Genomic DNA, 13935 nt, shown 5'->3' with positions numbered 1-13935 from the left:
TTTTCTATGTTGGGGTTTTTGTCTAGTTTACATTTTCTATGTTGTGTTCTAGGTTCTTTTTTCTAGGTTGGGGTTTCGTATGATTCCCAATTAGAGGCAGCTGGTCATCGTTGTCTCTAATTGGGGGTCATATTTAAGTTGTTGTTTTTCCCACTAGTGTTTGTGGGAGATTATTTTGAGTTTATGCATGTAGCCCCTCTTCATCACGGTTTGTTGTTTATAGTTTATAGTTTATAGTTTATTGTCTGTCTTGCATAGTTTCACATAGAAATAAAGATGTGGAACGATACGCACGCTGTGCCTTGGTCTCTTTCATACGACATCCATGACACACACTTCAACACTCAGACATCATTTACAAACAAAAATATGGGTTTAGTGAGCCTGCCAGATCGGAGGCAGTAAGGATGACCAGGGATGTTCTCTTGATGAGTATGTGAATTAGACAATGTTCCTGTCTTGCTAAGCATTCAAAATGTAACAAGTACTTTTGGGTGTCAGGGAAAATGCAAGGAGTAAAAAGTACATTATTTTCTTTAGGAATATAGTGGAGTAAAAGTAAAAAATATAAATAGTAAAGTACAGATACCCCAAAAAAGTACTTAAGTAGTACTTTAAAGTATTTTTACTTAAGTACTTTATACCATTGCACATGCCGGCACATACATACATACACACACACACACACACACACACACACACACACACACACACACACACACACACACACACACACACACACACACACACACACACACATCCACTGTTTGGTTGCTGTTGTATTTGTGCTGTTGCCAGTGTCTTCTGTCTGTTTTGTCTTACATTGTTTTTTATCCCAGCCCCCGCCCCCACAGGAAGCCTTTTGCCTTTTGCCAGGCCGTCATTGTAAATAAGAATTTGTTCTTAACTGACTTGCCTGGTTAAATAAAATAAAACAAATACATACAAAAAGTTGCTTTGAGTTATGGGGAGAAAGAAATATGGATTATTAGTGTTGTAGAACATTTACTGTTTGCTTACTTAGACTCGGACCAAGCTCCAATTAGCAATAGCTAAATAACCATTGGGTATGAATGAGACCAAACATTAAAATAATTTAAAAATTAATTTATTATTTCAGATTTTCTTGCCTTTGTTTTTACAAAGATGTTAAATAACTTAAATACATTCTTACCAGTCATTCGTGATCTGTTTATACCTACAAGCTATACACATGAGGTAGAGGAAAATAATTTACGTTCCCATAAGACATGAATAAGTGAACATGGACAAAGCTTTGTTGGTATAGTATTATCACAAAGGGTAATACATGTTTGTTTTGTTATTAGCAAGCACAGCACAAATCCTAACAAAAATGTACATGGTGATTGTGACCCTCTAAAATATCATTTGTTGTGATCCTTTCCAAGACCATCAGAGTATACCAAAAGTTGAATGAGTTCGCACCAATAGTACTTTGTGTTTGGTCAGTGTGTTTATCTGCACAGATGGCTATGTTACTGGGTACAGACAGAACCCATATACCCCTCACCAACCGCTCAAACACATGGGTTATGCTACAAATCGGGATGCTACAAAAATACTTGTGTAGTATTGTGCAATGTCAATTACATAAAACAGCTGATTATGATCCATTTAATAGCCTTTAGAGTTGCCTTTCAATGTGTTGTACTGTATATAAAACAGTTGAAAAAGGGAAGAGAATTGTTGAGTTACTAAATTTGTTAGGATTTGTTTTGTGCTTAGGAACGGCAAATGTTATAGTTATCTTTAAGAACAATTATGCTGACTTTACAGTATTCACTGTCTCTTGAAGCCTCCACCGCAAAGAAGCCAAAACCCCATACAAGCCTCAAGAAAATAAACTGAGTAAAAAATACAAGTAAATAAAATCAGTTTTGACTTAATGTTATTTACATTGAACACATGCTCATAATATATTTTAAAATAATTTATCTTTCTTTTATTTTCATTTTTCCTACAAAATAGATTTTTATACACGATCCTCTGACAACTACACAGTGCAGAGCTGTGAGTTCAAAAATAGAATATGAAGGACTAAGACAATGACATTGAAGAACAACCATTGTATCATGCCGTCCTTTGTCTTGAAAAACGTAGAATATAAAACATACAAAATACATGCAATGTGCATACTGTATTCCTCTCTCCATGACTCTGTTGACCATTTGTATCCATTCAATAAATGACCACTGTAGAGAACCACAGTCTTGGGCAGGGGAGTGTGGAAGCTGTGGGAAGCAGGCATTTATGCTCAGGCTTTCAGCATAGCCATTATGGTTTCCATGTAGCGTGCAAAGTTCTATGTATATATTTTGACCATTCTATATTTGGCATGTCTCCTCATTTTCAAAATGTTTGGAATTCAGCTCTAGAGGATGAACCAACCAACCTTCATTAGGCTAGACTCCCTTCTGAGAGCATGCTGCTTTTTCTGGATGAATCATGGTGGGTCAAATCAGATATAAACCCTGTGAGCATCACTGGTTTAAAACTGTAGGAGAACTGTAGTCTATTTAACATAGTCGGTGGTCAAAGCTATTTTCGAGGGTATTGGCATGCTATTTACTAATGTTGGTACTCGTTTGGCACTTGTTTTTCACTTACTGATGATCACTTACAACCAAAAGTTTACAGCAGCAATGCACTCCATATTCATGGTTTAGCCTTATATTTTATATTTTACTACTTGCCTTCCCAGCATCAAATGTCTTGGTCCTAACCTCCTTATTGCTACCAACTTCCTCTTTAATTGCCTGTGAGATTTTACCATGTGCCTCATTCTTGTCTCTATACCACAGGAGAATAAACCACTGCTTTTTACAATAAACAAAAACATCTGCACTGTATATATTCATAAATACAAGGTCTTTAAATACTTTAAAGGGAAATTATAAAGGGCTTCTGGGGCTTCAGTGCGTGAATGGGGCTATCTTACAATGTTGGGTTCCTCACTCAGTAGTTCATTCTCACCCACTTAAAACAAGGCAAAGACTGTATACCTAAAGGGAATCTAAAGATGACTTTGCATTTCACGAGTTATTGTAGCTGTTTACAGGGTTGGCTCTGCCTTTGCCACCAGTCATTTTAAACTTCAAACATCCAATATTAAATGTTAGTCATACAAATCTTACTGTACAACATAATGGTAACCTGCCTTAAAGAACATTACTGTCAGAACAACACAAAAGGAGATTGTACCTTTCCAGTCACGGAGTTCTGTTAGCTATGCTCCAAACAATGGATAGACAATGCATAGGCTACAGCTAGAGAATACATTTGCTTTGTTGTCGCCAACACATTTTGTCACCATAATACACCTTAAGCTTCAGCAGGACTATCTCTAAAAGACCGCATTTGCCTCAGGGTGTTAATTTTGAAGCCATTTTGCAGACATGTCAAGATGGATTTTAGTTTCCATAGCATCATACTGTTCATTTTCAACCTCAACCATTTATCCTTGTGAATCAAATGGTGCACTCTAGAGAGAGGAAGGAAGGATATGAGAGTGTATGTATAAAAATAGGGGTTACATTTCTCCTGTACCCCATAGTTTGCTGTTTTGTTTACTTTATAGTAGTATTACTAGCAAGATTGGCTATTCCTTTTTAAACAGAGTGCTAACTAAGTACCAAGAAGCAAGGTGACATAGTTGGGTTGCTATTACTTAGAGCATTAATCAGCTGATTGGAAGATGCATTCTCTACTGGTCAGGTGGTCGGTCTCCTGTTGTCACGGTGACAGTAATAGACACTAGACTCAGAAAAGCAAGGTCATTCTCTCATTGATCTTTCGATTACATGCAGATTTTCAGTTTTTCTTTTAACTCTTCCCAAATAAGTATAGTGGTTTCAGTTATTCCCTGAACATTAGTTGAGTTCGCCCAAGAGTAGCCTAAAATTACTGGCAAAAAAAAATGAAATTTCTGTACATGTATTCACCAACAATTTCACTCTAGTGTAAAAGAATCAAAGACAAATGAGCATGTTTTCTCTCCTCGGGAAGGAGTAGTCCCAAAGGGTCCATAAATGATCCACAGAGAGACACAAAGGACACACGTGCTGCTTTCCAAAGGGCCTTGTCAAAACAAATTATAAAGCAAAAGAGAGCGAGAACACACAAACAACAATACATTTGTGTAGTTAGTGGTTTGTTTAAACATATTCAGAGAAGTGGCAAGTGTATATAATATCATTATAATACAATTTAATTTATTTACATACATATGCATACACACATTGGTGTGTGAGTGTAAATATGTGTGCGTATAATAAATCTTACACCCTGTGTTCTTAACAGTTTCAGAATATGGTTGCCATGATTGCCATATGAGTTGTCATTTGACTCCCCTGCACCCTCACTCGCCGCCAACACACACATTTCTACATTGGGCAAGGCCCCAAAGCCAGTCTTTTACCATTACGGTCATTCTATTGGATCCTCATTAACAGCAAGTTAGCCGGAGACAGCTGCCAAGTGCTGCGTTTTCTCACTGACACATCTGACTGGATGTTGAATAGGCAAGGTAGCCTTTATCCAAGGCTCTAACTCTGCAACCAGAAAGCATGAGACACGTGTTGACCCGGTTGTCAGACAAGGCCAATCTCCTGCTGCAACCCCAACCCCCATTGGCTGGGGCCACAGGGCATTAGAACCAAACGCACACAACAGAAAATCCCTCAAAGTGCTTATAAAGGTCCTCCAACTCCATTGTCTTGCTCTCTCCTCTAAGACTGGGCTACCCTTTACAGGTGTAGACCTCCTCTCTCTGTGTGCACTGCTTGCATTCGACATAGCAGCACCAGCGCACCTGACACTGGCATGGCCGGGTCACAACGCGGCTCTGGGTATTGTGGCCCCTGCCGCAGCAGATGGCGTCGCAGTTCTTGTCCTTGTAGCACTTTCTGGCCGAGGTGCCTGGCGAGTACTTGCTGGGCCGGCAGAAGCTGGGCGAGTCCTCGATGTGGAGCAGGTCCATGGTGCGTGGGATTGGGTCATTGCTGGGGCCTGGTGGGGGCTGCTGCTGCTGGGCCCGGGCCTGGGAGATTTCCCCCTCCCCCGTGGCCTCGTTGGTGGAGCTGCCCACCTTCAGAGAGGTCTCGTAGCGCTGTTTCAGCTGCTTGCCAATCTCATGGAAGGGCGAGAGCTGCCTCCAGCATGTCTGGACGGTGCAGGAGCCTGAGACGCCATGGCATTTGCAGGTAGTCTCTACCCCGGCTTTGATCACCTGGTGGTGGGAGAGGAGAGGAACATACAGACAGTCAGCCACCACAGGGGATCAAAGGGACAGCCTGAGAACTGCATAATATCAACTTTGACCGACTTTATACTTTGTATAGTAAGCAAGGTTTTAAAGAAGAAGAAAACTACCTAGACACTCCCCTGTAATTTCTGCAGCACAATGGGTCTTTGTAATACGTCCTAATATCATAATTAATAACCTCCAATATGAAGACTTTACTCATATCATACACGGGACATCAATGTATTAAAATATGATGAGCACCGAGGCCATAATGATATTTTCTGCTGATACTCCCACCATAGAGTTAGATTATCTAGAGGCTCTACTTATTGGTGATAAACTGTCATTAACATAATAACAATTTACATGGCAACATTGTCAGACTGACGTCACTTCCCGACCAAAGACCAAAACATGTGGTACACTATAAGAGAATCTTTGTGGGTGGGAGTGACGATACATACTGTTATGATAATATTGGGTAATCGAGTTTGATTAAAGTCATCATGTTTATTACTAGTAGTAAGTGGAGGACATAGCTGAGGCACTTTTTCTGAAGAAAAGATCCCTTGAATTCCACAGCCATGGGAAAGAAGGAGACAGGATACCCAGACCCTGGCCCCTGTTATTGGGTTGTTTTAAGGTATGTGGGAGACAGGTCCATCTCTTTCACCAGGCCAACTTCATAATACTGCAGTTAGACCAGCACGTGGAAAGCTAAACAAATCTATTTTACATCAAATATGTTGAGGCCTGAAGATTTCTCAAAATGCATATAATGGGATCGATTCAACAGATGGCATGGAATATGGACTCAGTTCAACTTGAGAGACCACTTCTGACCGTTAATGTTCGACAAACTAACATTATCACGGGTGAAAGGGTTGTTGCTTGGTCAAATACAGCACAACAGTATATAGTACACGTTGCGACATTGCTTGAACTCTCTGTGGCAGGCAATGGTTCACTTGTGTACAGCTCAGTCAGCATCAACTGACCACAACATAAAAAAGTTGTGTGAAAATCCACAATGCATATTCTCCAAAGGAGGCTTGGACTGGACAGACAGTTTCTCTCCGGTTCTGTTCTCACACACTGGGAAACAGCTTGGGGGATAAGAAAGACGTGGTGCATATTTGCCACACTTGCAGTTCAGTTCAGGAACATTTGAGATGTCAGCTTTAAACTGTTCTAGGGATGCATAGCCTAGCACATTCCAAGGTTTGTGCTCCATATGGGACGTGGTACACCTCACTACATGTGCAAATAAGAAAAAACCTGAACGAAAACAGCGTTGTAAATCTTTTATCACAAATCAAATATCCTGAGAGAATGGATTTGGAGAGCTAAGTTGAAGAGGAAGAGCACACCATGGGTCTTCAGGGAGAGCTTTCTGTCTGCTAACAATTGGGGAAGTGTGCTTCTGCTATAATTTATATTCATACTAAAATGAAAATGGCCACAATATGAGAAAATCTGAGTAAAGCTCGTTGATGCCAGGACCTTGACTTTGCTTTGGCTTGACAATTTAAGACCATTCTCTCTTCTTTTTGATTTTACTATTAAAATCACATCCAAGCTGAAAAACCAAACCCTCGTTCCCTCACCACAAACAATTGTCTACTCTCGCCAAGGCACAAACGAAGGCTATTATCTCTCTAATTTGAGAGGGAGAACCAAAGGTTGATAAACGAGAGGTCTCTTATTTGACTGAATTTAGCAGTCAATTTAAGTCATTTAGGCTGGCCTTTTATCTTCCTATTAAGTGGGTGCTTTAGAATCTATAGTATATGTTTAATAACCACAGCATGTGGGTAAACGATTCTCTGTCGACCACTGGAATGTAGTCATAAAAACTCTTTCATTGTTATTCCTCTCGTGGTCACATTAAATTCCAATCTGGTCATTTTCACTGGTTCTGGTCATTTTGATGTGTCTTTAGACTGATGTCAACTTAGAGAACAATAATTTAACAACCCAACATTATATATGTAGAGATGTGTATGTAGGAGAATACATTCACCTAGAATACGACCATAGAACTCAACTATCTCAAGAGAGGGCAACGCATTCAGTAGCTCTACAAGGCCTAGATATATCAAACTCCACTATCAATCAATCAGTAACTAAATCATTCAATCAATCTGTCAATCAGTCAATCAACCATCAAATATTCATATAGTCCTTTTTACAGCAACAGTTGTGACGAGTTGTGAGTTGTGGTCCCATCACACGAATCAACAATATCAAATGCACTGCATCAATCAACACGGCTCCACTCTACACTCACCTTCATGCCCACGTTAGTGTTGTGCATGTCCACGCGGGCACGCAGGTCCTTGTTGGAGCGTTTGCCCAGGAAGTCCTTGACAAACTTGTTGCTGTACTTCAGGTTGTCTCCACAGCCGCCCCACTGCCAGGCCTTGCGGTTCTCCAGGTCTGGTGCTTCATCACAGGTGCAACGCTCCATCCGCCCGGCGCTACACGCCTTGGCCATGGCGTGAGTCAAGCCTGCTGAGGAGACGGCATACAGGAAGGCTGTCTCCTTAAAACCTGGAGAGAGATGTGGAGCAAGAGGAAGAATCAGATATCAGTTATAAGCTACCAGCGTCCTACTGGACGCTCAAAATAAGCCATTGAAAGTTGACATCACATTAAAAATAACCTACAACACTCTACTGTACTATCTACTATGGCTATTCAATGTTATACCATTCAATGATGTCAGCATAAATTGCAAAAATGTCTCTCCCCCTCCACCCATGAACATTAGAAATGAGTTATCTGCATGCTGAAAAAGTCTAACTCAGAACATATTACATGTATACTGATATATGAAGTTGAGAAGCTTTTCTTTCCCTACCTCTTTTTAAAATGTTGGCTCTGTAGCGGCCCTCTAAAGAGCAGTTCCACCTCTCGAAGCGGAACTGGTACTGACACTCCAGCGCGCTCATGCTGATGGCCTCCATGAGGGTCTCGGCCACGCCCGGGTCTCGTCGACACATCCGCCTCTGCTTTTTCTCCAGTTTGAGCCGGTCGCACAGCTTGTAGTGGGCCCTGCCCACGTTCTCCTCGGGTTGGGAGCTCAGCGGTAGGATGGACAGGGGTTCATTACCTGTCAGTCTGGGGAGACAGAGAGAGATACCCATTAGATACTGCCAGTGCTGTGCTCCTGCTAGCAACGCTTTGACCCAAGGGCCTTCCTCAAGTTTATTCCAGGCATTACCTGTCAATCTGGGGGAAGAGAGGGAGATGTTGTACTGTAACACACCATTAGAAGGGTTCGGAGAATGAAAAATCAACTATGGAACACTCAGTCAGTACTGTGGACTGGAAATGTCAAGAAAATAGTATGCTAAGTCCCAGATATAGAAGGCTGACCTTTATGGTCTAAGTCAGAGCTGGTTAATGTTCGAGGGAATTCGGCTGCCATTTTTTGAAGGTTGCATTCGAGTACAATGGTTAATGTTCTGGGGAATGCAACGTTTTCTGGAGATTGAGATCAACATTCACCATGTCTGTGTATATAGCACATTCTCAGCAGCTGAAGAACGCTCTGTGCTGATTTCTCTTTTTCAGGGTAGCTACCAATAAGGTCGCTAGTCATAACATTGCTGACTAGCTAGCTAGATTGATACAGAGTGATTAAAGGACATGATATGACAGATTTAAAACAATGGTCCCACACAGTCAATTTGACCATCACACCACAGGCATGCTAAACAGTAGCCAACCAATGGAGACCTATCATATCCCAGGGACTAATGACTGTCACTCACAGCAACCAGCGGTGTATAGATTTAAACATGATCACACAGCAAGCTTTACAGCCTCATTATAGGATCCTCATACAAACTTCCAGTATTCATGACCCTAAAGCTGCAATTCATTTGAAATATAATGAGGCTTAGCTTAGTTTCTAAACACGGTATAGGAGAACATGTGGTAGAGTTGCACTCCTTTCGTCAGTTTATTTAAAGGAAGCGTATATAAAACACACAAGCTAGCCCGGGGTCTGCCGCATAGCTGGCAAAACCCTCCCTGACTGACCAGCGTTCTGAGGTTGTGACGGATAGGCAAAGCAGAGCATTACTTTCACAAACAGACGCAGGGGACATGACTGTCAGTCTGTGACCATGTTGGTCACACCATCTGACAGGATTGGCAGGGTAGATGTTCATTATGTGCAATTTCAGGGCCACTTTTACACCGTTAAAGTGAAAGAGAAAAAGAAATGGATTTACAGAAGAATTCACAAACAGACTCCTACAACGGACCCAGGCACATAATATGCCATTACTGAAAGAGTTTAATGCCTTTACAATGTCAATGTTTCCCTGCTAATATTGACACCTGCTATATTTGACAATAATCTGGGGTTGTCCTGACAACGACCATCAACAAGGGATAAACATATTAGATTTACTCTGGAGGTGACAAGGAGAGGTTGTTTTTCTTCTTGTCTCCTCAATATAACTTCAGTGCTCTGCTCAGTGCCATACGGTGACCTGTCTCTGGCCTCTGCCATCAAAATGTTGGCATTTAGCAATGGGCCTTGAGTGAACTTCCCTTCCATCAATCTCAATAAAACAGCAGAGGTTAATTTGATCTAATGGGTTTAGCATGTCACCAGACAGAAAGCTGAGGAGAGGATCCTATTTTAGTTACCTTGTCATGTTCAAGTGAATCTGGTGTGTCAGATTTGGATGACACAGTTCTGATATCATTCACAAAACAATGAACCGATTGCACCATGCACAATGAGAGTCCTATGCAGACATCACCAGTCACATGGGCAGAACAGGAAGCAATAGCTAGTCTAATGAGTAACTATGACAAGTGAACCGTACAGTAACTCTTCAGTGAGGAAAGATTCAGTCCTGGTCTGTAAGAGTAGGACACAAGCTAATGAGAGAGAGAGTGAGCAAGACACTGCCAGCCAGCCAGCCAGTCAGCCACTATTAGCATTTAGCTAGTGTGTTCCTGATGCCAATGAACCAGAAACCTATTCAATTCAATTTCCAGCCCATGAGTCATTTGGGTACAACTATTAACCAAAGTCACGGCCATAGAGATTCCTTCCAGATGTCCCAGGCATAGACCGTGTTGCAGCGAATGTGAACACTGATTGATTCACAGTCTGTATCTCTTAGAGAGTTACTGGGTACTTCTGCCATCTGTGTACTTCTCTGTGTACTCCTTCAGTCAATGGTGCTACATGGTCATTTTATGACCTCATTTGTCTTCTGTCACCATTCAGAGCCAAACGGCCTCAATGAAGAAGTCACAGAGGTCATGTTTCACACAGAGAAAGAAATCTTTCAAAACTGATAATAACTGATTGTGAAGTGTTTCTCCTAAAACCATGACAAATATGGCCACATAGTCATACTACATACCAATAACCTATTATGTTAAGCCTATGTTAGCTTACGTTATTAGCATGTTATTACACATTTTCTATGGAATACTATACAGTGCTTTCATTACCTACTATGTACATGGCATGCCCCATATGAAGAACATGATCTCAACAGTCTAGTGGGGTAAAGGGCAGGTTTTGCGATTTGTGTATTCAGATCAGGTCAAATAGCTCCTATCTCTTTTTTTTTCAAAACATGTTTGCCTTTCCTAACTTGTCTGACAACTATGAATTTTTCTAATGGAAACCTTACAAGCTGTGTCTTGACAGAAATTGTTCTCCTTTAGGGAGTAAAAGAGCTTAGTAGGATAGTCTGGCCTGACTGTGCTTCATTATGTACTGTACATACAGAGATACTCCAAACATACAAATGCTATCTTTATTCATCTTAATTGTTATTCATTCTGATACTATGTGTATCCACTACTGTACGTCTACAACACAGTGAGGAGAAAATAAATAACTCAAGAGCAAAATGTACCTGTTGATAAATGGGAACATTGACAACATTTCCACAACACTTCTGCAGTGGGCTGTGGCTCAATATTTGAATGATGGCAACACCATTTAGAGTACCTGCTTAATTAATTTCTACATACCATCAGGAGAGCCAAGAGAATGTAAACTCCAGCCATCACGCAACAAGCCCGATGATATACAGTTGAAGTCGGAAGTTTACATGCACTTATGTTGGTGTCATTAAAATGCGTTTTTCAACCACTCCACAAATTTATTGTTAACTAACTATAGTTTTGGCGAGTCAGTTAGGACATCTACTGTGTGCATGACACAAGTAATTTTTCCAACAATTGTTTACAGACAGATTATTTCACTTATAATTCACTGAATCACAATTCCAGGGGGTCAGAAGTTTACATACACTAAGTTGACTGTGCCTTTAAACAGCTTGGAAAATTCCAGAAAATGATGTCATGGCTTTAGAAGCTTCTGATAGGCTAATTGACATCATTTGAGTCAATTGGAGGTGTACCTGTGGATTTATTTCAAGGCCTACCTTCAAACTCAGTGCTTCTGCTTGACATCATGGGAAAATAAAAAGAAATCAACCAATACCACAGAAAAAAATTGTGGACCTCCACAAGTCTGGTTCATCCTTGGGAGCAATTTCCAAACACTTGAAGGTACCACGTTCATCTGTACAAACAATAGTACGCAAGTATAAACACCATGGGACCACGCAGCCATCATACCACTCAGGAAGGAGACGCGTTCTGTCTCCTAGAGATGAATGTACTTTGGTGCGAAAAGTGCAAATCAATCCCAGAACAACAGCAAAGGACCTTGTGAAGATGCTGGAGGAAACAGGTACAAAAGTATCTGTATCCACAGTAAAACGAGTCCTATGTCAACATAACCTGAAAGGCCGCTCAGCAAGGAAGAAGCCACTGCTACAAAACAGCCATAAAAAAGCCAGACTACGGTTTGCAAGTGCACATGGGGACAAAGATCGTACTTTTTGGAGAAATGTCCTCTGGTCTGATGAAACAAAAATAGAACTGTTTGGCCATAATGACGATCATTATGTTTGGAGGAAAAAGGGGGAGGCTTGCAAGCCGAAGAACACCATCCCAACCGCGAAGCACGGGGGTGGCAGCATCATGTTGTGGGGGTGCATTGCTGCAGGAGGGACTGGTGCACTTCACAAAATTCACAAAATAGATGGCATCATGGGGAAGGGAAATTATGTTGACGCAACATCTCAAGACATCCGTCAGGGAGGTTAAAGCTTGGTCGCAAATGGGTCTTCCAAATGGACAACGACCCCAAGCATACTTCCAAAGTTGTGGCAAAATGGCTTAAGGACAACAAAGTCAAGGTATTGGAGTGGCCATCACAAAGCTTTGACCTCAATCCTATAGAAAATCTGTGGGCTGAACTGAAAAAGTGTGTGCGAGCAAGGAGGCCTACAAACCTGACTAAGTTACACCAGCTCTGTCAGGAAGAATGGGCCAAAATTCACCCAACGTATTGTGGGAAGCTTGTGGAAGGCTTCCCAAAACATTTGACCCAAGTTAAACAATTGAAATGTGTGCTACCAAATACTAATTGAGTGTATGTAAACTTCTCATCCACTGGGAATGTGATGAAAGAAATCAAAGCTGGAATAAATAATTCTCTCTACTATTATTCTGACATTTCACATTGTTAAAATAAAGTGGTGATCCTAACTGACCTAAGACAGGGAATTTTTACTAGGATTAAATGTCAGGAATTGTGAAAAACTGAGTTTAAATGTATTTGGCTAAGGTGTATGTAAACTTCCGATTTCAACTGTATGCCTGAAACGTAATAATATACAAACTTTACTGAACTTAGATATCGCTAGAGGAATAAAATAAGCGATGTTGCCCAGGAGATACAAAGTGGAACCGATTATTCATGGAGCTAGGCAGTCTCAGTAAATGAAGTACCTGTTTATAGAAAATAATACAAAATCCTAGAGATTTGACAGATGTAAGCATCACACTCCTGAAGTCTGTAGAACAAAAGAAACTACATTCGGGTGCTGAGTTATAGCCTTTGTAATGTACCGTACACAGCAATTAAATTATGTTAGGGACAATGGTTGCTCATGGCATAACTCCAGACTGTTTGCTACCGGTTGTGCTAAACTATACATGGGTGTGCCATTATTACTAATAACAACAGTGGTGAAACTCTACAGACAAAAACGTTGTCTTCATTTTCTCAATTCTATCACCACATATCCTACATTACTCATCTCATATGTATATACTGCACTCTATACCATCCACTGCATCTTGCCTATGCCGTTCTATACTATCACTCATTCATATATTTTTTTTAATGTACATATTCTTATTCATTCCTTTACACTTGTGTGTATAAGGTAATTGTTGTGAAATTGTTAGGTTAGATTTCTCGTTGGATATTACTGCATTGTCGGAACTAGAAGCACAAGCATTTCAATACACTCGCATTAACCTGTTAGGGCTAGGGGGCAGCATTTGCACGTCTGGATAAAAAAAATGTACCCGATTTAATCTGGTTACTAATCCTACCCAGTAACTAGAATATGCATATACTTATTATATATGGATAGAAAACACTCTAAAGTTTCTAAAACTGTTTGAATGGTGTCTGTGAGTATAACAGAACTCATTTGGCAGGCAAAACCCTGAGACATTTTCTGACAGGAAGTGGATACCTGATGTGTTGTATTACCTTTAAACCTATCCCATTGAAAAACACAGGGGCTGAGGAA

The 13935-nt window shown here is 40.7% G+C and overlaps 1 protein-coding gene across 1 annotated transcript in view; it reads right to left on the bottom strand.

Moving 5' to 3' along the window:
* Positions 1-1092: 1092 nt before the first annotated feature.
* LOC106569340 (protein Wnt-9a) overlaps positions 1093-13935 on the bottom strand; it is a 29545-nt gene continuing 16702 nt past the window's right edge. Inside the window, exons 2-4 of the mRNA XM_014140586.2 lie at positions 8130-8389; positions 7557-7819; positions 1093-5248 (exon numbers count right to left, since the gene is read on the bottom strand). Of these exons, the coding sequence (XP_013996061.2) occupies positions 4760-5248; positions 7557-7819; positions 8130-8389 (1012 nt within the window). The 3' untranslated portion in view covers positions 1093-4759. The remainder of the gene's footprint in view (positions 5249-7556; positions 7820-8129; positions 8390-13935) is intronic.

This window comes from Salmo salar, chromosome 14, assembly GCF_965601325.2.
Source record: "Salmo salar chromosome 14, fSalSal1, whole genome shotgun sequence".
NCBI classification, from domain to species: domain Eukaryota; kingdom Metazoa; phylum Chordata; class Actinopteri; order Salmoniformes; family Salmonidae; genus Salmo; species Salmo salar.
This window is presented reverse-complemented; position numbering and strand designations above follow the sequence as displayed.